Here is a 27,327-nt window from a genome sequence, read left to right on the forward strand (position 1 = left end):
AACGTTATATATATATATATATATATATATATATACAGTACCAGTCAAACGTTATATATATATACAGTACCAGTCAAACATTATATATACAGTACCAGTCAAACGTTTTATATATATATATATATACAGTACCAGTCAAACGTTTTATATATATACAGTACCAGTCAAATGTTATATATATATATATATACAGTACCAGTCAAACGTTATATATATACAGTACCAGTCATACGTTATATATATACAGTACCATTCAAACGTTATATATATATATATATATATATATATATATATATATATATATATATATATATATATATATATACAGTACCAGTCAAAGGTTATATATATATACAGTACCAGTCAAACGTTATATATATATATACAGTACCAGTCAAACGTTATATATATACAGTACCAGTCAAACGTTTGGAAACCCCTATTAGTTTTTCTTGATTTGTACTATTTTCTACATTGTAGAATAGTAGTGAAGACATCAAAACTATGAAATAACACAAATGGAATCATGTAGTAACCACAAAAGTGTTAAACAAATCAAAATATAGCCACCCTTTGCCTTGATGACAGCTTTGCACACACTATTGTGTGTAGGCTAGTGAGAAAAAAACTAAATTCAATCTATTTTAAATTCAGGCTGAAACACAACAAAATGTGGAAAAAGTCAAGGGGTGTGAATACTTTCCGAAGGCTCTGTATATCCCTCAATTATTATCCCCAGACAAAGAGAAGTTGCTATTTTCATTGCACTGAATCCTTGGTACAGGAGTGAAACAGCAGTGGGTGAGACCTGTTGTAGAGTAAGTGGGTGAGACCTGTTGTAGAGTAAGTGGGTGAGACCTGTTGTAGGTCAAGTTCAATACAGTTAGAGAAAAATCATTCATCAAATTCAATGGCTCTACTATTTTCCCCCGATAAAGTTTTTCATAAAGAATTTCAATAAAATTCTTGAATTGACTGAGTTGAAATAGAGCTGAGCCCAACCCTGCGCCTGATACCTTAGAGTGTCAGCCAATCTCTCTCATTAGTTATGTGTGGCAGTAAATCAGCTCTTGTTTTATAAAGAGCAATCTGTTGATTGATGCATTGCTGGGTGGATGCCCACATTTCACTGTTTCACCCCTGCAGTGTGTGTGTGTGTGTGTGTGTGTGTGTGTGTGTGTGTGTGTGTGTGTGTGTGTGTGTGTGTGTGCGTGCGTGCGTGCGTGCGAATACGTGTATGTGATAGAGACGGTGAAAGAGAAGTTTGTCTGGATAAGAGCCTCAACTGAATGACTAGTATTGTTGTGCATTACCAAGCATTGGGTTCTATAGAATAGATTACAAAGAATTGGGCTCTATAGAGTACATTACAAAGCATTGGGCTCTATTGAGTACATTACAAAGAATTGGGCTCTATAGAGTACATTACAAAGCATTGGGCTCTATAGAGTACATTACAAGGCATTGGACTCTATGGACTACATTACCAAGCATTGGGCTCTATAGAGTACATTACCAAGCATTGGGCTCTATAGAGTACATTACCAAGCATTGGGCTCTATGGAGTACATTATCAAGCATTGGGCTCTATAGAGTACACTAACTAGCATTGGACTCTTTAGAGTACTTTACCAAGCATTGGGCTCTATAAAGTACATTACGAAGCATTGGGCTCTATAGAGTACATTACCAAGCATTGGGCTCTATAGAGTACATTACAAAGCATTGGGCTCTATAGAGTACATTACAAGGCATTGGACTCTATGGACTACATTACCAAGCATTGGGCTCTATAGAGTACATTACCAAGCATTGGGCTCTATAGAGTACATTACCAAGCATTGGGCTCTATAGAGTACATTACCAAGCATTGGGCTCCATAGAGTACATTGAGATATTGTCCAACTTATCTGTGACTTCCCTCAGCCTGTCTGATGTTCTCCAGCTGCCTTCAGTCTTTCACTTTTTGGGGGGGTTTGCTATAGGGCCCAGCTTCTCTGTTATATAGGATGTTATGGTGTATGGCCCTGTGGGGTTCCCTCTATAGCAGTAGCCACTTCTCTCTATATAGGACTCTGGGGTGGTATATGGCTTAGGTCACCGTGTTCAGCTGGAAATGCTCAACAATGTGTAGCCATTCTAAACAATAGGGCACATTGCATTTAATTTGGCACAGCCTTCTCCCCAGTGTACGCTGCTCTGTGGACCATACTTTAGGTGCCAGGTCATTTGACCCTGCCTGAGTGCATGCGTACATGTGTGTGTGCCCGTGTATGCAACCTATTGCAATCAATATCTCTCTACACCACCTATATAATGTACGGTGTGATTTGCAACTATAGGACTGGTCACTGATTATTCTCTCTTCTCTCTTTCCTCTCTTTCTTTCCCTTTCTAGTGCCCGTGCTGTGCTGCCATGACAACCATGGCCCCTCCCCTCACGTTTCTCCTCCTTCTCCTCCGATTGGCTCACAGTTCTTTCCCAGAGGAGCCCGGTCCGCTCAGCTACGCTCCCTTAGAGGGTATGTGTCCTTCTCATTGTGTGTGTGGGGGGGGTGTTTGCGCACGCACGTGTACTGAGTATACAAAACATTAAGGACACCTGCTCTTTTTATGACAGACTGACCAGGTGAATCCAGAAGGAGTCAACATGGTCCAGCTTCCTCGTGGAATGCTTTCGACACGTTGTTCAGTCCATGCCTTGATGAATTGAGGCTATTCTGAGGGCAAAAGGAGGGGTGTAACCATAGCTGCGGGATGTAGGGGGGCTGAGGGTGCTGCAGGACCCTCTGAAAAATATTGGAATCAAAAAATATATACATTTTTTTCTCACAAAGCGGTGCACTGGGCCTTTACTAGTATTAGCAAACCAATGTAGATGTCTGTAGTGAGGGCCAAAACTATTTCTCAGCATCTCCACTTTAGCAAGAAAGTTACTTGTATAATGAAGAACAGTATCTTGCAGGATTCAATAGTTGGAATTGTAAGAGTTGTTGCTCTGTCCCTTTCTCTGTGATTCTGTCATTCTAATGGAATCCAGAAAGAACAAAACTCTGTTCTCAAACATTTACATCTGTAACGGCTTTTTTGTGGTGAAGTAGAGGCGGACCAAAACGCAGCGTGGTGATGATTCATGTTTGTTTAATAAAAGGAAAACTATACATGAATAAACTACAAAACAATGAAATGTGAAACCCCAAAACAGCCCTATCTGGTGCAAAACACAGAGACAGGAACAATCACCCACAAACACAGTGAAACCCAGGCTACCTAAATATGGTTCCCAATCAGAGACAATGACTAACACTTGCCTCTGATTGAGAACCATATCAGGCCAGACATAGAAATAGACAAACAAGACATCCAACATAGAATGCCCACTCAGATCACACCCTGACCAACCAAAACATACAATGCAAACTATGGTCAGGGTGTGACAGTACCCCCCACCCGCCTCTGGGCTGAGGGGCTCCGGCGGCAGCGCCGGACAGGCGGGAGACTCCGGCAGCGCTGGAGAGGAGGAAGGCCCCGGCAGCGCTGGACAGGCGGGACGCACTGTAGGCCTGATGCGTGGTGCTGGCACTGGTGGTACTGGGCCGAGGACACGCACAGGAAGCCTGGTGCAGGAAGCTGCCACCGGAGGGCTGGTGTGTGGAGGTGGCACTGGATGGACCGGACCTTGAAGGCGTACTGGAGATCTTGAGAGCAGGGCTGGCACCAACCGCCCTGGCTGGATCTTCACCCTAGCCCGGCAGATGTGGGAAGCTGGGATGTAGCGCACCGGGCTAAGCACGCGTACTGGGGACACCGTGCGAACCACCGCATACCACGGTGCCTGACCAGCACCACGCCCGCCACGGTTAGCACTGCTAGGAGCACTGTAGTGCTGAGATGGCACAGGACATGCAAGGCTAGGGAGATGCACAGGAGGCCTGGTGCATGAGGCTGGCACCATCTTCACCAGCCGACTAGCACGCACCTCAGGACGAGTATGGAGAGCTGACCCAGGTGTCATCAAATCCCCGACACGCTCCGTCGGGCGAATTCCGTGTCTCATGCACCAACACAGCAACTCCCTCATATCTCTCTCCTCCAATTTCCCCATTAACTCCTTCAGTCTCTGCTTCGCTCACCTCCAACACCAGCTCTGGTTCTGAGCTCCTCCTTGGCTCCTCACGATAAACGGGGGGAGTTGGCTCAGGTCTGACTCCTGACTCTGCCACACTCCCCCTGTGCCCCCCCCAAGAAATTTTTGGGGCTGACTCTCGGGCTTCCGTCCGCGCCGCTGTGCTTGCTTCGCCAACCTCATTCTCCTGTAACCTTCTGCGCACTGCTCCATCGAATCCCAGGCGGGCTCCGGCACTCTCCCTGGGTCGACCGCCCACCTGTCTATTTCCTCCCAAGTAGTATAGTCCATATTCTTGCCGTCCAAACCGTCCTCCCATGTCCATTCCTCTCGCTGCTCCTGCTGCCGTTTCTCCTGCTGCACCTTGGGGCGGCGACACTCCCCTGGCTTTGCCCAGGGTCCTCTCCCGTCGAGGATTTCTTCCCAAGTCCAGAAGTCCTTATTAAGCTGCTCCTGCTGCTGCCCGTTACCACGCCGCTTGGTCCTGTTGTGGTGGGTGATTCTGTAACGGCTTTCTTGTGGTGAAGTAGATGCGGACCAAAACGCAGCGTGGTGATGATTCATGTTTATTTAATAAAGGAAAACTATACATGAATAAACTACAAAACAATGAAATGTGAAAACCCAAAACAGTCCTATCTGGTGCAAAACACAGAGACAGGAACAATCACCCACAAACACACAGTGAAACCCAGGCTACCTAAATATGGTTCCCAATCAGAGACAATGTCTAACACCTGCCTCTGATTGAGAACCATATCAGGCCAGACATAGAAATAGACAAACAAGACATCCAACATAGAATGCCCACTCAGATCACACCCTGACCAACCAAAACATAGAAACATACAAAGCAAACTATGGTCAGGGTGTGACAACATCAAAAGGTGCAAATTTATGGGCAAAGACATACATCCACGTCAAATTAAATAGTTTTCTTGATCAAATAATATGGAAGACAACCACTTTTTGTGCAGTATTCATTTAATGTCCTTACAAACCACTTAATGTAAATGTATATTACTGTATTGTACATAGACGGGTCATCTTGGTTTGTACCTGTAGACTTTCCATCACCATGAAGAAATGACCAATACAGTAATCGAGTACATTGAGGCATCAAGTGGTTTGTGATGATATCAGACCGATATAGACGTCTTCAGCACAGTCATTATTTTTTGCTCATCCCCCCCATAAAAAACACAGGAACACCACCACCAAACTACTTCCTGCGGCTATGGATGAAACTCAATATTAGGAAGGTGTTTTTAATTTTTCAGTATACTCAGTGTGTGTATGTGTTTCTTTGGCCCGTATGCGTTTGTGTATGTATGGTATCTGTGCTGAATGACCCTTGGTGGATCTCAGTATTCCATCAGGCCAGAAAGGTCAGGGGTCACAGCATTGGTCGGGAGCTGTTTTCACACGAAACAACTGTGTCACAGATATAGATTGCAGAAGCACTGGGAAATGTGTTTCTCCTTGAGTGTATGAACAAAATATATAATGCTTTCCCCTCCTCCTCTCCTTCGATTTAATATTATGGAGCTGCTATCTGAGGTCATTGCTTTGTTGCTGTTTTACTGCATATCTGATTGAGCATCAACCTAGTTCAAAAGGAGGGGGGTGTGAGAGGTGGAGAGAGAGAGACATGGGAGGACAGAGAGAAAAAGAGAGCAATCGAAGGAGGGAGGAGGTAGATAGTCAGAGAGGTGGAGATGGAAATAGAGAGTGGTAGAGAGAGAGATTGAATAGAAGCAGAGGAGAGAGAGAGGGCAGAGCGTTTGGAGATACGTAGATGGATGGATGTCTATTATGTCGCTCCCTGCAGTCAAGGACAATGAGACAGTGGTCCCACTCAATCTCCTGAAGAGGAGTCCGTATGGAGATGTCACTATGTCCTCTCCACCTTCCCTGCAGTGTGTCCTGTCTGTCCTTCCATACTATATGTGTCTGATCTATCCTCTCCTCCCCTCCTGCAGTGTGTCCTGTCCTTCCATACTGTATGTGTCTGATCTATCCTCTCCTCTCCTCCTGCAGTGTGTCCTGCCTGTCCTGCCAAACTGTATGTGTCTGATCTATCCTCTCCTCTCCTCCTGCAGTGTGTCCTGCCTGTCCTGCCATACTGTATGTGTCTGATCTATCCTCTCCTCCCCTCCTGCAGTGTGTCCTGCCTGTCCTTCCATACTGTATGTGTCTGATCTATCCTCTCCTCTCCTCCTGCAGTGTGTCCTGCCTGTCCTTCCATACTGTATGTGTCTGATCTATCCTCTCCTCCCCTCCTGCAGTGTGTCCTGTCCTTCCATAGTGTATGTGTCTGATCTATCCTCTCCTCTCATCCTGCAGTGTGTCCTGCCTGTCCATCCAAACTGTATGTGTCTGATCTATCCTCTCCTCCCCTCCTGCAGTGTGTCCTGCCTGTCCTTCCATACTGTATGTGTCTGATCTATCCTCTCCTCTCCTCCTGCAGTGTGTCCTGCCTGTCCTTCCATACTGTATGTGTCTGATCTATCGTCTCCTCCCCTCCTGCAGTGTGTCCTGCCTGTCCTTCCATACTGTATGTGTCTGATCTATCCCCTCTTCCTCTCCTGTATCACTATCATTGTCTGTCTCCATCTTTCTGCCATCACTCTGTTTCTCCCTCCTCCGCCTTTCTCACTTTTCACTCTTCCCCTCCTAGCTTTTTTTCCTCCATCCTTCCTGTGTTTCTCTCTCCATCCCCTGTAATGTAATGATAGAGTATAAACAACCCTTTCTTTCGCTCTCTCATCCTTCTTCTCAGTGGTGAGGAGGTACCCTGTGTTTGTGGGTAGAGCTCATCATTCCTCTCAGAGACAGGAGCTGCACATTCAGACAGTGCTCCAGGTCAACCGTACTCTCTACATAGGAGCCAGGTAATAATCAGACACTGCATGTATCCTACCTTACACACTGTACACAGTACCCTACCTTACACACTGTACACAGTACCCTACCTTACACACTGTACCCTACCTTACACACTGTACACAGTACCCTACCGCACACACAGTACACAGTACCCTACCTTACACACTGTACACAGTATCCTGCCGTACACACTGTACACAGTACCCTACCTTACACACTGTACACAGTATCCTGCCGTACACACTGTACACAGTACCCTACCTTACACACTGTACACAGTACCCTACCTTACACACTGTACCCTACCTTACACACTGTACACAGTACCCTACCGCACACACTGTACCCTACCTTACACACTGTACACAGTACCCTACCGCACACACTGTACACAGTACCCTACCACACACACTGTACACAGTATATAGTTGTTTCATGATCAAATACACTGTAAAATACTGAAAACGTCTTTGTTTTTCTCCTGTTGTCTGTGTTTGTAAAACAGAGATGATCTATACAGAGTGGAGCTGGACAATATGTCAGGGGATGAAATGTTCTACAGCAAGGTGAGACAGACAGACAGACAGACAGACAGACAGACAGACAGACAGACAGACAGACAGACAGACAGACAGACAGACAGACAGACAGACAGACAGACAGACAGACAGACAGACAGACAGACAGACAGACAGACAGACACTAAGTGTATGACCTCGCTGATGTAACAAACACCTCTGATTAAATCAGATCCCAGTATGATTGTAACCCTCTGGTCATGTCATTTTGTGGTCCTCTGCTAGAAGCGGACGTGGGAATCCAATAAGAATGACATTCGAGTCTGCAGAATGAAGGGCAAACATGAGGTTAGTTCCCATTTCTAGCCCAGAGGGCAGCGTTTGTCAGTGGTTACTCACAGAAAAAAACTTTAGACTACAGTGTGTTGTTGGGGGTGCTGTGGGGTTATCGATTCTAGTAATCCCAATGACATGTTGTCCTGCAGTGAGAATGTGATACCTGCAACTGATCAGAGTGATGAGTAATATGGGGTGATACGATCAGTGAATAATGGAGGCCTAAGAGATAAAGGAGAGAGGGAGGATCGAGAGAGAAAGATTTTACTTTTATCTGTCTTATTGGCAGAGCGGGGAGAAAGAAAGAGTGAGGGGGAAGAGAAGAAGTTGGGGAGGAAGAGAGAAAAAAATCGAGGAAGGAGAAAAGACAGCGAGAGAGGGAGAGGGAGGGAGAGAGAGAGAGAGGGAGAGAGAGAGATAATGAGATGGCGGTGTCACACAGCCCTGGGGTAGACCATGGAAATCAGGATGGAAGGGAGGGAGATAGGGAGAGAGAGGGAGGGAGAGAGAGTGAGGGAGAGAGAGGGAGAGAGAGATAATGAGATGGCGGTGTCACACAGCCCTGGGGTAGACCATGGAAATCAGGATGGAAGGGAGGGAGATAGGGAGAGAGCGGGAGGGAGAAAGAGGGAGGGAGAGAGAGGAGAGAGAGGGAGAGATAATGAGATGGCGGTGTCACACAGCCCTGGGGTAGACCATGGAAATCAGGATGGAAGGGAGGGAGATAGGGAGAGAAAGGGAGAGAGAGGGAGGGAGAGAGAGGGAGGGAGAGAGAGGGAGAGAGAGAGATAATGAGATGGTGGTGTCACACAGCCCTGGGGTAGACCATGGAAATCAGGATGGAAGGGAGGGAGATAGGGAGAGAGAGGGAGGGAGGGAGAGAGAGGGAGAGAGAGAGATAATGAGATGGCGGTGTCACACAGCCCTGGGGTAGACCATGGAAATCAGGATGGAAGGGAGGGAGATAGGGAGAGAGAGGGAGGGAGGGAGAGAGAGGGAGAGAGAGGGAGAGATAATGAGATGGCGGTGTCACACAGCCCTGGGGTAGACCATGGAAATCAGGATGGAAGGGAGGGAGATAGGGAGAGAAAGGGAGAGAGAGGGAGGGAGAGAGAGGGAGAGATAATGAGATGGCGGTGTCACACAGCCCTGGGGTAGACCATGGAAATCAGGATGGAAGGGAGGGAGATAGGGAGAGAAAGGGATAGAGAGGGAGGGAGAGAGAGGGAGAGAGCGATCAGTGGAGTAAGCACTTGAGATATATAAATAGAGGTAGAAGACCAAACAGTCACAGATAAAAGGAGAGATAGAGAGACAGATTGAAGGTAAAGAGGAAGAGCGTGGGAAAGAGAAAGAGTTGTGTGACATTAAGGTTGACAGATAAAAGGGAAAGAAACAAAAAGAGAAAGTAACAACATCAAAGGTTTTTGACATCAAAAGTGGAGAGAGACAAAGACAGACAGACAGAGAGTTTTGAGTTTTTATAAAAACCTTTATTTTATACTTAATAATGAACACAAATAATGGTACACTGTGCCTTTTCAGAAATTAAGCAACAAATGTGTCATTCCTAAATAAAAATAAATTAAATTAAAAAACATATATATATGTTCAAAAATTGTTTCCTCTCCTCCGCAAAACGCTCCTTCATAAGCCCACGTCTCCTCAAACAATGGGAGATCTTTTACAGCCGAGAAGAACTCAAAATCCACTTTTATGCTCACTTTGACTAATCCTTTAAAAACACATCTTACAACCTGCTCATAACCCGTGCATGTCTATTTTATGTTTCCTACTCAGAAAAATGACCATCTTAGCTTGTCCCTGTCACATGTGCACCCTCTCTGGCCTCTAGGTCACCAGGCTGCTCGTTATGGTGCACACCTGTCACCATCATTACCTGGAATCCATCACCTCCTTGATTACCTGCCCTATATATGTCCCTCCCTTTGGTTCCTTCCCTATATATGTCACTCCCTTTGGTTCCTTCCCTATATATGTCCCTCCCTTTGGTTCCTTCCCTATATATGTCACTCCCTTTGGTTCCTTCCCTATATATGTCCCTCCCTTTGGTTCCTTCCCTATATATTTCCCTCCCTTTGGTTCCTTCCCTATATATGTCACTCCCTTTGGTTCCTTCCCTATATATGTCCCTCCCTTTGGTTCCTTCCCTATATATGTCCCTCCCTTTGGTTCCTTCCCTATATATGTCCCTCCCTTTGGTTCCTTCCCTATATATGTCACTCCCTTTGGTTCCTTCCCTATATATGTCACTCCCTTTGGTTCCTTCCCTATATATGTCTCTCCCTTTGGTTCCTTCCCTATATATGTCACTCCCTTTGGTTCCTTCCCCAGGAGTCATTGTTTCTGTTTCATGTCTGTGTGTTGTTTGTGTTATGTTTATTTATTAAAACACTCACTCCCTGAACTTGCTTCCCGACTCTTAGCTCACTTGTTACAGTCCCCCAAAAATGTTTTAACAGTTGACATTTTCTTTTCTGTTGCTTAGTGAAACCCCAAAATAAAAACAGTGTTATTGAAAATCTCCCCTACAGCTGTAAACAAAGACTACAGTATTTCAAAGAGGCTTTATCCTCTCACACTCCATAAAACAGTGAAAAATTGTTTATCTTGTGTTACAAAAAGGACATCTATCTGGACACCAATATCTGAGTTAATAACAGATACAAAAACATTAACTGCAATGATGCCATGCAAAACCCTCTATTGCATGTCACTGGTGGCCTTTTGTAATGGTGGCTTGTACAGTGCTCTCCATGCTGGCTTTACCTTGTCACCAATGCCCAGTTTTACCCTCCAAGGAGTGTCTTTTCTATTCTTCAATTTATCTTTATTCAAATCCTTGACACACACCCTATATAAGTCTTTCCCGTGCACCTCATCCAAACCCACCTCATCCAAACCCACCTCATCCAAACCCACCTCTTCCAACCCTCTCAAATCCACTAATAACACCTTTCTTTCTGACTGGGATATTGGGTGTAATCCCTAGTGTTGGAAATGGGACTTATTCATCTTGTGCCTTCTTCTTATGATTAAGCATATCCACTCTTCTACTGACAGAGCCTTCCGGCAGCTTTCCAGCAGTTGTGCGACAATTCTTTCCGACCTCAACCCGAAATATTCAGCCACCCGTCAGCCCTCCATTAAGGTGGGCCCAGCCATGGTCATGAACTGTTTTAGGCTGAGGATTTTGCCCATCACCAGAATCTTGGAGAAATGTGGAACAGCTGCAGTTGTACAATCCAGTCTTGCCCCATAATACACCAGAGGTTCCTCCAGCAGCCAATGCTGGAGTGCGTCTGGACTCCGTTATTATGCTCCAAACCCTAAGGCCTCTGTAAAACGAAGGTACCCCCCACCCCCCCTTGAAATCTGGCTACTATCAACCTAAAATAAATCCTTCTTTAAACCTAATCCCCCGACCTGCTGTAATACAGGACCTGCCACCCATCTCCAAACCACATTTTCCGGTCCATAAAGCAACCTTTGAATAAACTAAAACCCGGAAAGCAGCAGCCCTCCTAGCAAGATGTAGAAGACCTTGTCCCCCCTCCTCTTTTGATAAATACAAAACACTTTGTGAAACCCAATGATATTTATCTCAAAATAAATCTACAATAATCGCCTGTATCTTAGCCAGAAGGCCAGATGGTGGCTCTAAACATGACAACCGATGTCACGGTGCAGAGGCAACCACATTGTTAACAGTAATAGTGCGCCCCTGCATGACATACGAGATAACAACCACAGCCATCTCCTCATCCTCCCTTCCACCATTTCAAGCACCCCATTCCAATGTGTTTCCATTGTCCTCTCATCCCCTAATCCCCTAGGTACACTACAAGATACTTAAAACCTCCCTTACACCATTCCAGCCCCCCCCCCCCGGCAAAGCAATGATCCCTTCAGACCATTTTCAAATCTGTAGCTTTTTACCCCAATATACCTTTGCAGAGGATATTCCCTAAACTGATCAACCAATTCTCCTTTCAGACTCACATTAAGCATCTCCAATCCAAAATTAAATATAGAATCGGCTTCCTATTTAGCAACAAAGCATCCTTCACTCATGTTGCCAAACATACCCTTGTAAAACTGACCATCCTACCGATCCTCGACTTCGGTGTTGTCATTTATAAAATAGCCTCCAACACTCTACTCAACAAATTGGATGCAGTCTATCACAGTGCCATCCGTTTTGTCACCAAAGCCCCATATATTACCCACCACTGCGACCTGTACGCTCTCGTTGGCTGGCCATCGCTTCATACTCGTCGCCAAACCCACTGGCTCCAGGTCATCTACAAGTCTCTACTAGGTAAAGCCCAGCCTTATCTCAGTTCACTGGTCACCATAGCAGCACCCACCTGTAGCACGCGCCCCAGCAGGTATATCTCACTGGTCACCCCCAAAGCCAATTCCTTCTTCGGCCGCCTTTCCTTTCAGTTCTCGGCTGCCAATGACTGGAACGAACTGCAAAAACCACTGAAGCTGGAGACTCTTATCTCCCTCACTAGCTTTAAGAACCAGCTGTCAGAGCAGCTCACAGATCACTGCACCTGTAAACAGCCCATCCAACTACCTCATCCCCATACTGTATTTATTTATTTATCTTGCTCCTTTGCACCCCAGTATCTCTACTTGCACATTCATCTTCTGCACATCTACCATTCCAGTGTTTAATTGCTTTATTGTAATTACTTCACCACCATGGCCTATTTATTGCCTTTACCTCCCTTATTTTACCTCATTTGCACTCACTGTATATAGACTTTTATTTTTTTCTACTGAATTATTGACTGTATGTTTGTTTATTCCATGTGTAACTCTGTGTTGTTGTATGTGTCGAACTGCTGCCCTTTATCTTGGCCAGGTCGCAGTTGCAAATGAGAACTTGTTCTTAACTAGCCTACCTGGTTAAATAAAGGTGAAAAAAAATTATAATAAATGAGACTCAAACTATCCACCTCTGCCTGATTTTTCACTAAAATAGCATCGGCATAGGCTGAGACGAATAGGAGGAGTAATCCTCTGAAAGGTACACCCCTTCAATGTGATGTCTAATGCTATTTAGTAGTGGCTCTATAATGGTTGCATATATCATTCCTGACAAAGAACACCCCTGCCTAAAATCTCTACATACTTTAAAAGGAGCACTCAAGCCACCGTTAAATTTCAGCACACTTTCAATGTCACCATATCACCCTGATCATGGCAATAAAACCAGAGCTGAAACCAAATGCCTCAAAAGTGTGCCATAAGTATTGATGTTCAACTTGGTCAAATGCCTTTTCCTGATCAATTAAAATTAGACCATCATCCAACCCAATAGCCCTAGAGACGTCCCAAAAATTCAGAATCAGGGAATGTTGTCCCCTATCTGCCTGCCGGGAACACAGTAGGACTGCTGGGCCTCCGACCGCAAGGCACTACAGAGGGTAGTGCAAACAGCCCAGTACATCACTGGGGCCAAGCTTCCTGCCAACCAGGACCTCTAAAATTGTTAAAGACTCGCCAAGTCTAGGTCCAAAAGGCTTCTAAACAGCTTCTAACCCAAGCCATAAGACTCCTGAACATCTAGTCAAATGGCTAACCAGACTATTTGCATTGCCCCCCCCCCTCCATACCACTGCTACTCTCTGTTGTCGTCTATGCATAGTAACTGTAATAACTCTACCTACATGTACATACTACCTCACCTAACCAGTACCCCTTAGAACACTTTAATAACTCTACCTACATGTACATACTACCTCACCTAACCAGTACCCCTTAGAACACTTTAATAACTCTACCTACATGTACATACTACCTCACCTACCCAGTACCCCTTAGAACACTTTAATAACTCTACCTACATGTACATACTACCTCACCTAACCAGTACCCCTTAGAACACTTTAATAACTCTACCTACATGTACATACTACCTCACCAGTACCCCTTAGAACACTTTAATAACTCTACCTACATGTACATACTACCTCACCTAACCAGTACCCCTTAGAACACTTTAATAACTCTACCTACATGTACATACTACCTCACCTAACCAGTACCCCTTAGAACACTTTAATAACTCTACCTACATGTACATACTACCTCACCTAACCAGTACCCCTTAGAACACTTTAATAACTCTACCTACATGTACATACTACCTCACCTAACCAGTACCCCTTAGAACACTTTAATAACTCTACCTACATGTACATACTACCTCACCTAACCAGTACCCCTTAGAACACTTTAATAACTCTACCTACATGTACATACTACCTCACCTAACCAGTACCCCTTAGAACACTTTAATAACTATACCTACATGTACATACTACCTCACCTAACTGGTACCCCTTAGAACACTTTAATAACTCTACCTACATGTACATACTACCTCACCTAACCAGTACCCCTTAGAACACTTTAATAACTCTACCTACATGTACATACTACCTCACCTAACCAGTACCCCTTAGAACACTTTAATAACTCTACCTACATGTACATACTACCTCACCTAACCAGTACCCATTAGAACACTTTAATAACTCTACCTACATGTACATACTACCTCACCTAACCAGTACCCCTTAGAACACTTTAATAACTCTACCTACATGTACATACTACCTCATCTAACCAGTGCCCCTTAGAACACTTTAATAACTCTACCTACATGTACATACTACCTCACCAGTACTCCTTAGAACACTTTAATAACTCTACCTACATGTACATACTACCTCACCTAACCAGTACCCCTTAGAACACTTTAATAACTCTACCTACATGTACATACTACCTCACCTACCCAGTACCCCTTAGAACACTTTAATAACTCTACCTACATGTACATACTACCTCACCTAACCAGTACCCCTTAGAACACTTTAATAACTCTACCTACATGTACATACTACCTCACCAGTACCCCTTAGAACACTTTAATAACTCTACCTACATGTACATACTACCTCACCTAACCAGTACCCCTTAGAACACTTTAATAACTCTACCTACATGTACATACTACCTCACCTAACCAGTACCCATTAGAACACTTTAATAACTCTACCTACATGTACATACTACCTCACCTAACCAGTACCCCTTAGAACACTTTAATAACTCTACCTACATGTACATACTACCTCATCTAACCAGTGCCCCTTAGAACACTTTAATAACTCTACCTACATGTACATACTACCTCACCTAACCAGTACCCCCTAGAACACTTTAATAACTCTACCTACATGTACATACTACCTCACCTAACCAGTACCCCTTAGAACACTTTAATAACTCTACCTACATGTACATACTACCTCACCTAACCAGTGCCCCCTCTGTATATTGTTATTTTACTGCTGCTCTTTAATTACTTGTTACTTTTATCTCTTATTCTTAGCCATATTATTTTTTAAACTGCACTGTTGGTTAGGGGCTTGTAAGTAAGCATTTCACTGTAAGGTCTCGCTATTTTGTTGTGATGCGTAAAATGACTCACTCTCGCTATCCTGTTGTATTCGGCGCATGTGACTAATACAATTTGATTTGATTTGATAAACAAACATCAGAAAATCCCACTGGGGTTATTACACTTGATTTACAGACCTGAGATTGATGCTCAAAAACATAAAACCTATCTAACCTGGCCATAGAGATGGTGTTCTCTCTCTCACATGGGCCCATGTGTACTGTCTCGTGCCTTCATGTTGGCTCCGCCAAATATCACACAGTTCATGCATTACAATAAGGCATTTTTAAAAAGTCCTTGAGGTTTTGTGGTTTCTATCTTAATCACTGACTGTGCAGTTCAAATCCCCAGCAAGAAGTAAATTATCCTCAGTGTTACATTTCTCAATGGTATTTGATAATGTCTCTAAAAAACATACCCTATCAACTGCCACCACTGGGGCATATACATTTATTTAACACATAGTGATGTTTTCATACCTCACTCTAAATTTTAATGACCTCTCCTCAACTACCTCTTCAACCTCATATGACAAAGGCAAAACCCCCTTTGAGAACAGGATAGCCACACCCCCACGTTTTTAGCTTTTATGACTACACACCACCGCTCCCCTCCACACTCCTTTTGCCACATAACTTCATTTTCAATATTACTATGCGTTTCTTGTAGAAAACTTCCCTTACCCTTCATTAAATCATACTGTCGCCCCATTTACGTTTAAAGAAGAAATCTTAAAACTGCTCATGGCTGAGAAAAACAATACATAGGAAGAGACAGTAAACATCTCTTTACAGAGTTAAGGCTGCGACTGAACTCTTCCATTTCCTTTAGAATTTAAATCACTTTCTTCCCTTTAGTCAATTTCAGAAATGATTTGATCAATTCCATACCTCCCTTCCACCCCATTTATCTCGCTATTTTGTTGTGATGCGTAAAATGACTCCCTCTCGCTATCCTCGTGAGAGGAAAACCCACCATCTCCACTATCTGTTTATCCTCAACTGATTTATCAATGTCTACCTTCATCACCCCTTAAATTATTCCTCTTAATCCTGGGTACTTTGAAAACAGCTGCTTCATTTTCCATAGTTTCAAACTCCTCTTGAACTCCACTTTCATTTTCCAGCACCGACTCAGCGACCCCAGTCGCAGTCACACCGGCTATTCACCCTCTCTCTTTACTCTGATCCACCACAATTTCCCACCGCTCTCCTTTCCTACATTTCCCATCAAATCTGCACACCTTCTCCCTGCACGTGTTCATCCCTTCGCGGTGGTGAGTCACCGCTAGAGCTGCTACCGGGCTCTGCGCGATCGTTCTCGGGACAATACCGTTCCAAATGCCCCTCTACCGCAGCCAAAGCTGTTCATTTATTTAGTAGAAGCTATAACACAATCAAATCTGTGAATATTAAAACTGAAAGCTAAATTAAGTTCATCAGTATCCTTCTGTACAAAGATTGTGCACTTGTCTCCTATGAGACACGACATGTTTCAGCAAAGGAGATTTGCATCCAAAAATAACCTTTTTTTAAATTGTAGATACAAGTTGACCATGACGAGATAACTCGCTCCAACACTTAACCTCAAATGGCGGCACGTTTCCAAGTATAACTTTCTTCGCCGGATTCATAAAATGAAATACCGACGTCTGTGTATTCCGCAAACAACACCACTCGCAACTATCGAATTCACCTTTTCAGTGGAATCTAAGAGTATCACTACACTTGAGGCAGATTTTACCCAATGCTAGCGCCAACAGCTGAGCTACGTTCTTCCACCGTAGCAGGAATCTTTACTCCATGCTGCAGACTAAGTTTTTCAAATCCTAACCCTCCGCGTGGCCATTGCAACCAGCCCCACACGCTGGTTTTGCCTTCGAGAAAAACAACCTCAACTATCACACCACCCATATACATGCTTAGTGACTGTGAGACAAAGATAACTTTAAAACAACTAAAGTAATCAATATATGTACACACACTGGGAAGGCAGGTAGCCTAGTGTGTTGGACTAGTAGCCGAAAGGTTGCTGGTTCGAATCCCCGAGCTGACAAGGTCAAAATCTGTCGTTCTGCCCTTGTGCAAGGAAGTTAACCCACTGTTCCCTGGGCGCCGAAGATGTGGATGTCGATTATGGCAGCCCCTGCACCTCTCTGATTCAGTGGGGTTGGGTTAAATGCGGAAGATGCATTTTAGTTGTACAACTGACTTTCCTTTCCCATTAGAGTGAGAGAAAAATTCAGTCGCTCCTGCTTCCTTGACTCATATAGCCATAATATGGCATTTGAAATGTCTATATTCTTTTGGATCTTCTGAGTGTAATGTTTACTGTTATTGTTAATTTCACTCTTATTTATTATCTACTTCACTTGCTTTGGCAATGTTAACATATGTTTCCCAAGCCAATAAAGCCCTTAAATTGAATTGAGAGAGAGACTAGAACATGGAGAGATTCTTCTAGCTCCCATGATGAACACCATGGGAACTCCTAAAGAGGGAGTGTTGTGGTGAGTTGTGCTAGAAGATGTGTAGAGTTAAACAGTACCTCCCTTTTAAAACAGAGATACAGCTGAACAGTGTGTTGTGTGTAATTTCCTTAAGGCTTTCCTGAGTGGGTGTTTTCACCTAAGCCATGGCTTAGTTCAGCCAGCTCAGCATTCTGAATTCCAGCCATGAAGTAGCCTATGTACCGGGGGTCAGTGTACTGCTAACAGCTTAGCTACCTCCGCTGTCCGACTGCCCCATACTGGGCTCGAACCAGTCATCCTCTGCTTCACAACACACGTGACCGCCCTCCTTCACAACATGCAAACCGATTGAGCCATACAAAAGGCTCCATCAGCGACATTTCAAGCTAGCTGTGGAGTGAGCATTCGATATATTCTTAACTCTGTTACATGTATGTACACTAAGGAGTATTTATTGATTACTTTTGTCATATGGATATGACAAACTTATTTCTCTGCCTAACCCTTTGAGGAGTGGGTTTGAAAGATAAACACACTTGTATGCGCACACACACACACTTATAGTACTTCTCTGACTCTCCCGTCATTTCTCATCCTTTCTTATCTCTTTCTTCAGGAGGAGTGTCGTAACTTCATCAAGGTGGTGTTGAGTCAACATGAAGGACTGTTTGTGTGTGGAACCAATGCCTTCAACCCTTTGTGTGCCAACTACACTGTGAGTATCTGTCTATTCAATTCAATTCAATTAAGCTTTATTAGCATGTGTGTATGTGTTCATATGGACAATTGTGTGTGTTACAGGGAGACTCTTTGGAGATGGTGGGAGAGACGGTCAGTGGGATGGCTCGTTGCCCGTATGACCCCAGACACGCCAACGTGGCTCTGTTCGCAGGTACAGTAGTTTCTCTCTTTCTTTCTTTCTTTCTTTCTTTCTTTCTTTCTTTCTTTCTTTCTTTCTTTCTTTCTTTCTTTCTTTCTTTCTTTCTTTCTTTCTTTCTTTCTTTCTTTCTTTCTTTTTCAATATATCAGGAAGTAATGACATAGGTATTTTTACTAGGACTGTAATGTTCAGGGGAAATCATTCAGATGGAAAATCAATCTAGACTGGAGCTGTGAGGAGGAACTTGACTGTGCTTGTACTCAGGATAAATACATGTTCTGTGTGTTCTCTCTTTCTATCTCTGTCTCACTCTCTGTGTGTCTGTATGTCTCTCTCTCTTGCTCTTTGTCTCTCTCTCTCTTGCTCTCTGTCTCTTTCTCTGTGTCTGTCTCTCTCTCTTGCTCTCTCTCTCTCTCTCTCTCTCTCTCTCTCTCTCTCTCTCTCTCTTGCTCTCTCTATCTCTTTCTCTCTTGCTCTCTCTGTCTCTCTCTTTCTCTCTCTGTCTCTCTCTTTCTCTCTCTCTCTCCCTCTATCTCTTTCTCTCTATCAGAGGGCAGTCTCTTCACTGGTACTGTAACAGACTTCCTGGCGATTGATGCTGTGATCTATCGTAGCCTAGGCGACAGCCCCGCTCTTCGCACTGTCAAACACGACTCCAAATGGTTCAGAGGTACACTGAGATGACGTGCTTGCATGTGAGTGAATGGGCCGAACACTTCTCCACAGGTGAAGAACTCCCAATGTTTGCTAAGATCACATAAACACTGCGGGCTAACCCAACCACTCTACCTTTCCGATCTAAATCCTTATATCCTAGGAGTGGATACATTAAAGCTGTATGGACTAGCTATACTTCAGCTGCGGGCCAATTGTTTCTTGAGTGGATGGTTGGGGGGCCGGAGCATAATAAAATAAAACATGTAGATTGCAAATTCACCGCAAGAAGGCCAAACAGATATAATTTCTGACAAAAACATAATAATTTCAAACCTTGCTTACATTTGTATATGATCACATACAGAGCCTTCAGAAAGTATTCATACCTCTTGACTTATTCCAAATTTTGTTGTGTTAATTCCACTTTATGTTGTGTTACTGTCTGAATTCAAAAAAATATTCTCTGATCTACACACAATACACAATAAAGTGAAAGCATGTTTTAGAAATGTTAGCAAAATAATAGAAAATTAATTACATAGATATCTAATTTACATACAGTTGAAGTCGAACGTTTACATACACCTTAGCCAAATACATTTAAACTTAGGTTTTTACAATTCCTGACATTTAATCCTGGTAAAAATTCCCTGTCTTAGGTCAGTTAGGATCACCACTTTATTTTAAGAATTTGAAATGTCAGAATAATAGTATAGAGAAGTATTTATTTCAGCTTTTATTTCTTTCATCACATTCCCTGTGGGTCAAAAGTTTACATACACTCAATTAGTATTTGGTAGCGTTGCCTTTAAATTGTTTAACTTGGGTCAAACTTTTCGGATAGCCTTCCACAAGCTTCCCACAATAAGTTGGGTGAATTTTGTCCCATTCCTCCTGTCAGAGCTGTTGTAACTGAGTCAGGTTTGTAGGCCTCCTTGCTCGCACAAGCTTTTTCAGTTCTGCCCACACATTTTCAATAGGATTGAGATCAGGGCTTGGTGATGGCCACTCCAATATCTTGCCTTTGTTGTCCTTAAGCCATTTTGCCACAACTTTGGAAGTATACTTGGGGTCACTGTCCATTTGGAAGACCCATTTGCGACCAAGCTTTAACTTCCAGACTGATATCTTGAGATGTTGCTTCAATATATCCACATAATTGTCCTGCCTCATGATGCCATCTATTTTGTGAAGTGCACCAGTCCCTCCTGCAGCAATGCACCCATACAACGTGATGCTGCCACAGTGTGCTTCACGGTTGGGATGGCGTTTTTTGGCTTGCAAGCCTCCCCCTTTTTCCTCCAAACATAGCGATGGTCATTATGGCCAACAGTTCTATTTTTGTTTCAACAAAACAGAGGACATTTCTCCAAAAGTATGATCTTTTTCCCCATGTGCAGCTGCAAAACCGTAGTCTGGCTTTTTTATGTCGGTTTTGGAGCAGTGGCTTCTTCCTTGCTGAGCGTCCTTTCAGGTTATGTCGATATAGGACTCGTTTTACTGTGGATATAGATACCTTTGTACCTGTTTCCAGCATTTTCCAGCATCTTCACAAGGTCCTTTGCTGTTGTTCTGGGATTGATTTGCACTTTTCGCACCAAAGTACGTTCATCTCTAGTAGAAAGAACGCGTCTCCTTCCTGAGCGTTATGATGGCCGCGTGGACCCACAGAGTTTATACTTGCGTACTATTGTTTGTACAGATGACCGTGGTGCCTTCAGGCATTTGGAAATTGCTCCCAAGGATGAACTAGACTGGTGGAGGTCTACAATTGTTTTCTGAGGTCTTGGCTGATTTCTTTTGATTTTCCCATGATGTCAAGCAAAGAGGCACTGGGTTTGAAGGTTGGCCTTGAAATACATCCACAGGTACACCTCCAATTTACTCAAATGATGTCAATTAACCTATCAGAAGCTTCTAAAGCCATGATCTAATTTTCTGGAATTCCAATTCCAAGCTGTTTAAAGGCACAGTAAACTTCTGACCCACTGGAATTGTGATACAGTGAATTATAAATTAAATAATCTGTCTGTAAACAATTGTTGGAAGAATTACTCGTGTTATGCACAAAGTAGATGTCCTAATCGACTTTCCAAAACTATAGTTTGTTAACAAGAAATGTGTGTAGTGGTTGAAAAATGAGTTTTAATAACTCTAACCTAAGTGTATGTAAACTTCCGATTTCAACTATAAGTATTCAAATCCCTGAGTCAATATTTTGTAGAAGCACCTTTAGCAGAGATTACAGCTGTATGCTTTTCTGGGTAAATCTCTTAAGGGCTTTTTACACCTGGAATGTGCCAAACATTTTCCAATTATTCATTTCAAATTCTTAAAGTTCTTTGAAATTGGTTGTTGATCATTGCTAGACAACCATTTTCAGGTCTTGCCATAGATTTTCAAGCAGATTTAAGTCAAAACTACCACTCAGGAATATTCAGTGTCTTCTTGGTAAGGAACGCCAGGGTATATTTGGCCTTGTGTTTTAGGTTATTGTCCTGCTGAAGAGTGAAATCATCTCCCAGTGTCTGGAGGAAAGCAGACTGAACCAGGGTTTCTCTCAGATTTCCCCCAAACATAAACCTTTGTATTCAGTAGAAAAAGCTACCTGCTTTGCCACATTTTTTGAAGTATTACTTTAGTGCCTTGTTGCTAACAGGATGCATGTTTTTGAATAATTTTTTTCTGTTGAAGCTTCCTTCTTTTCACTCTGTAATTTAGGTTAGCAGTGTGGAGTAACTACAATGTTGTTGATCCATCCTCATTTTTCTCCTATCACAGCCATTAAACCCTGTAACCGTTTTAAAGTCACCATTGGCCTCTTGCTGAGTTCCCTGAGCGGTTTCCTTCCTCTCCGGCAACTGAGTTAGGAAGGACGCCTGTAACTTTATGTAATTAATAACTTCACCATGCTCAAAGGAATATTCAATGTCTGCTTCATTATTTTTACCCATCTATCAGTAGCTTCTCTTCATTGCGAGGCACTGGAAAACCTCCCTGGTCTTTGCGGTTTTATCTGTGGTTGAAATGCACTGCTCAACGGAGGAGTACAGAGATGAGCCATTCATTCAAAAATCATGTTAAACACTATTATTACACACAGAGTGAGTCCATGCAATTTATTATGTGACTTGTTAAGCACATTTTTATTCCTGAACTTATGTAAGGTTAACATAACAAAGGGGTTCAATACTTATTCGCTCAAGACATTTCAGATTTTCATTTAATTTCATAATTAATTTTAGAAAATGTATGAAAATATGATTCCACTTTAACATTGGTAGCATTGCCTTTAAATAGTTTAACTTGGGTCTGTCACGTTCTGACCATCGTTCATATGTGTTTTCCTTGTTTTAGTGTTGGTCAGGACGTGAGCTGGGTGGGCATTCTATGTTGTGTGTCTGGTTTGTCTATTTCTATGTTTGGCCTGATATGGTTCTCAATCAGAGGCAGGTGTTAGTCATTGTCTCTGATTGGGAACCATATTTAGGTAGCCTGTTTTGTGTTGGGTTTTGTGGGTGATTGTCCTTAGTGTCGTTGTTCCTGTCTATGTGTTAGTTTACACAAGTATAGGCTGTTTTGGTTTTCGTTACGTTTTTGTAGTGTTTGTATTTAGATTCGTGTTACGTTTGTTTATTAAATTATGGATCGCAATCTACACGCTGCATTTTGGTCCGACTCTCCTTCACACCTAGAAAACCGTTACAGGGTCAAACGTTTCGGGTAGCCTTCCACAAGCTTCCCACAATAAGTTGGGTGAATTTTGTGTAGGCCAGTGACAAAAATAACTAATCTAAATTTAATCAAGAAAATGTGGAAAAAGTCAAGGGGTATGAATACTTTCTTAAGGCTCTGTACTATATGTCTCTGTCTATTATGTGTGGGAATACACGGGAAAAGATTTCCTGGTGTTTATACAGTATTTTATGTCCAACAATGTTTATTATTTTAATAAAACATGTAAATAAAACCACCCGGGGGCCAAATTCGGCCTGCAGCCTGCCAGTTGGTGAACCCTGCTGTAGGTGCTAGGTTAGATGTACTGTTTTCTGTCAAATCAGAGAGGACAAGACCAATGGATCTAGGACATAAAATCTCCTTCAGAGTAAAACATAGTGTGGAACCCTGGAGGTCAGAGACAGAGACAGAGATGAATAAATAACTGCTCTGTCCTTGGCACTGATGATAAATTAAACAGGACATGAATGCTTAATGGCTGACCCCAGAGAGCGGCGACCATATTGATGTGCTGCTTGCTGGTACAGCGGTGTAAATATGGAGCTGTGTTGGTGCGCTCCCTGAGGGATTCATCTGTAATATGTGTGGAAGGGGTGTGTGTGTGTAACGGTTTGTTTGTGCGTGCGTGTATGTGTGTGTAACGGCATACCCCTGTTCTGTCTCTCAGAACCCTTCTTTGTGAGTGCAGTTGAGTGGGGGCCTCACGTCTACTTCTTCTTCAGAGAAATGGCCATGGAGTTCCATCACCTAGAGAAGGTACACACACACACACACACACAACTGGAATTCCACCTCCTTGAGGGGATAAGATGGACAGAATCCATGGGATTTGCACATTATACAGTGCATTGCCTCTTATTGTGTGTGTGTGTGTGCAGGTGATGGTATCTCGTGTGGCGCGGGTGTGTAAGGGGGACATGGGGGGCTCTCAGAGGGTGTTGGAGAAACAGTGGACATCGTTCCTGAAGGCCAGACTGAACTGTTCTGTCCCAGGAGACTCCCACTTCTATTTCAACCTGCTCCACGCCACCAGCGCCATACTCAACATGAACGGCAGAGACGTCATACTGGGACTGTTCTCGACACCACCCAACAGGTACACACACACGTGTACACATGCACCCAATCATACATGAATGCACCCCCCCCCCATTTTCTGATACGTATTTAATCATCTAACCCTCTTTCCATCCATCCCTCCCTCCCTCCATCTCTCTCTCTCCCTCTCCCTCTCTCTCTCTCTCTCTCTCTCAGTATCCCGGGGTCTGCAGTGTGTGTGTTTGACATGCAGCAGTTGGCCAGGGTGTTTGAGGGAAGATTCAAGGAGCAGAAATCTCCAGAATCCATCTGGACACCCGTGCCTGATGAGCTTGTGCCCAAACCCAGGTATGCAGTACATTGGACTTGTACTGATATTGATTGTGTAACTGACTGGTTCTTCCTGATTCTGATCCTTTTTTGGACCGTCTCCTCTCTCTGTAGGCCGGGTGGCTGTGCGGTGCAGGGGTCTCCGTTCAGCTCATCTAAGTCTCTGCCAGATGAAGTGCTGAACTTTGTAAAGACTCATCCCTTGATGGACGAGACCATACCCTTGGTTGGGCACAGACCTTGGGTTGTCAAGACTATGGGCAGGTATTCCTAAGGATACCCATGGCTACCACTGATTTTTCACTGTTTGCCCTACATTCTGAAATTGAGCTCCCCTACCTCTCTCTCTCTCTATTTCTCTCTCTCCGTCGGTCTCGCTCTCCAGGTACCAGTTGACCGCAATGGTGGTGGACACAGAGGCTGGTCCCCATAGGAACCATACAGTGTTGTTCCTGGGCTCCACACGAGGGACCGTCCTGAAATTCCTCATCCTCCCCAGCGGAGAAAAATCTCCCACACACAGCAGTGTGTTTCTGGAGGAGGTGGAGGGATTCAACCCTGAGAAGTGAGTACAGGAAGGGAGTTTGGCCACGATCCCTTGTGTTCGCTGCAGTCCGGTGTTTTGTCAGGTCATTATTGAGGAGATTAACCGTTCTACTCACAATGCTTGTTGCTGCATTGTTTTCAAAGTCTCTCTGATGTGATCACCCTGATGTGAATCCCTACATCTCTCTGTTGTAACAATAGAAATCAATGAAAATACTCTAAGGATCTCTTTTTCTCTGTCTCTCTGTATCTGTCTATCTCTCCTTCATCCCTCTCACCCTCTCTCCTTCCTTTATCTCTCCCCCTCCACCCCTCCCTCTATCCCTCTCTCCCTCCCTCTATATCTCTATCCCTCCCTCCCTCTTTCCTCTCTCCTTCCACCCCTCTCCCCTGTCTCCTTCCCTCCCTCCTGTCCCTCCCTCCCTCTCCCTCCTCCCTCCCTCTCTCTCTCTCTCTCACTGCCTCTCTCCCGCTCTCTCCCTACCTCTTTCCTCTCTCCTTCCACCCCTCTCTCCTTCCTTCCATCCCTCTCTCCTTTCATCCATCCATCCATCCCTCCATCTATCCCTCCCCATCTCCATCCCTCTCTCTGTCTCTAGATGTGGAGAGGACTCTGTCCAGGCCAGACAGTTGTTGTTTCTGTCTCTGGATCGTCCAAGTCACACTCTGCTGCTGGCCTTCACTTCCTGTCTGGTCAGACTGCCCACAGCACGCTGCCACCTACACTCACGCTGCATGAAGTGAGTAAAACACACACACACACACACACACACACAGACCATCTCAACCATCTCCATCAGGCTGATCAGATCTCCATGTGTGTGTGTGTATAGGAGCTGTCTGACCTCCAGAGATCCCTACTGTGGCTGGACCAGAGGCAGCACCTGCTCCTTCCTCAGACCAGGCACACGGTGAGACAGCTCCCTGTAGCTTCATCCAATTGATTGTGTGTTCAACTGTAGATGTCAGTCTGATAATCTGTTATGTTTGTTCTATTACAGGCTTCCTTTTCAACAAGACAGTGAGTACGGCAACTTCTCCCATCTTGGAGACTGTGATGGTAGGTACCTTGCCTTTACCCTGTAGCTCTGTTCTTTCTTTCAATCAACTCCACCTAATAGCATTATCATGCTCCACCGAGTGGCATTACCATGCTCCACCTAGTGGCATTACCATGCTCCACCTAGTGGCATTACCATGCTCCACCTAGTGGCATTACCATGCTCCACCTAGTGGCATTACCATGCTCCACCTAATAGCATTACCATGCTCCACCTAGTGGCATTATCATGCTCCACCTAATAGCATTACCATGCTCCACCTAGTGGCATTATCATGCTCCACCTAGTGGCATTATCATGGCCCACCTAGTGACATTACCATGCTCCGTCTAGTGACATTACCATGCTCCACCTAGTGGCATTACCATGCTCCACCTAGTGGCATTACCGTACTCCACCTAGTGGCATTACCATGCTCCACCTAGTGGCATTACCACACTCCACCTAGTGGCATTATCATGCTCCACCTAGTGGCATTACCACGATCCACCTAGTGGCATTATCATGCTCCACCTAGTGGCATTATCATGCTCCACCTAGTGACATTACCATGCTTCACCTAGTGGCATTACCATGATCCCCCTAGTGATATTATCATGCTCCACCTAGTGGCATTATCATGCTCCACCTAGTGACATTACCATGCTCCACCTAGTGGCATTACCATGATCCCCCTAGTGATATTATCATGCTCCACCTAGTGGCATTATCATGCTCCGCCTAGTGGCATTATCATGTTCCTCGTAATAGCATTACCATGCTCCACCTAGTGGCATTATCATGCTCCACCTGATGGCATTATCATGCTCCACCTAGTGACATTACCATGCTCCGCCTAGTGACATTACCATGCTCCACCTAGTGGCATTACCGTGCTCCACCTAGTGGCATTACCATGCTCCACCTAATAGCATTACCATGCTCCACCGAGTGGCATTACCACACTCCACCTAGTGGCATTAGCATGCTCCACCTAGTGGCATTACCACGCTCCACCTAGTGGCATTATCATGCTCCACCTAGTGGCATTACCATGCTCCACCTAATAGCATTACCATGCTCCACTGAGTGGCATTACCATGCTCCACCTAGTGGCATTATCATGCTCCACCTAGTGACATTACCATGCTTCACCTAGTGGCATTACCATGATCCCCCTAGTGATATTATCATGCTCCACCTAGTGGCATTATCATGCTCCACATAGTGGCATGATCATGCTCCGCCTAGT

The 27,327-nt window shown here is 44.1% G+C and overlaps 1 protein-coding gene across 1 annotated transcript in view; it reads left to right on the top strand.

Moving 5' to 3' along the window:
* The window catches only part of LOC112259644 (semaphorin-6B-like), an 84,040-nt gene that overhangs the window by 48,472 nt on the left and 8,241 nt on the right, over positions 1-27,327 (top strand). The window contains exons 2-16 of the mRNA XM_042328969.1: positions 2,399-2,522; positions 6,909-7,020; positions 7,521-7,581; positions 7,819-7,881; positions 18,463-18,561; positions 18,648-18,738; positions 19,277-19,396; positions 23,789-23,877; positions 24,000-24,217; positions 24,376-24,507; positions 24,604-24,753; positions 24,875-25,054; positions 25,635-25,775; positions 25,869-25,946; positions 26,037-26,095. Of these exons, the coding sequence (XP_042184903.1) occupies positions 2,399-2,522; positions 6,909-7,020; positions 7,521-7,581; positions 7,819-7,881; positions 18,463-18,561; positions 18,648-18,738; positions 19,277-19,396; positions 23,789-23,877; positions 24,000-24,217; positions 24,376-24,507; positions 24,604-24,753; positions 24,875-25,054; positions 25,635-25,775; positions 25,869-25,946; positions 26,037-26,095 (1,717 nt within the window). The remainder of the gene's footprint in view (positions 1-2,398; positions 2,523-6,908; positions 7,021-7,520; positions 7,582-7,818; positions 7,882-18,462; positions 18,562-18,647; positions 18,739-19,276; positions 19,397-23,788; positions 23,878-23,999; positions 24,218-24,375; positions 24,508-24,603; positions 24,754-24,874; positions 25,055-25,634; positions 25,776-25,868; positions 25,947-26,036; positions 26,096-27,327) is intronic.

This window comes from Oncorhynchus tshawytscha, linkage group LG10 (assembly GCF_018296145.1).
Source record: "Oncorhynchus tshawytscha isolate Ot180627B linkage group LG10, Otsh_v2.0, whole genome shotgun sequence".
NCBI lineage: Eukaryota > Metazoa > Chordata > Actinopteri > Salmoniformes > Salmonidae > Oncorhynchus > Oncorhynchus tshawytscha.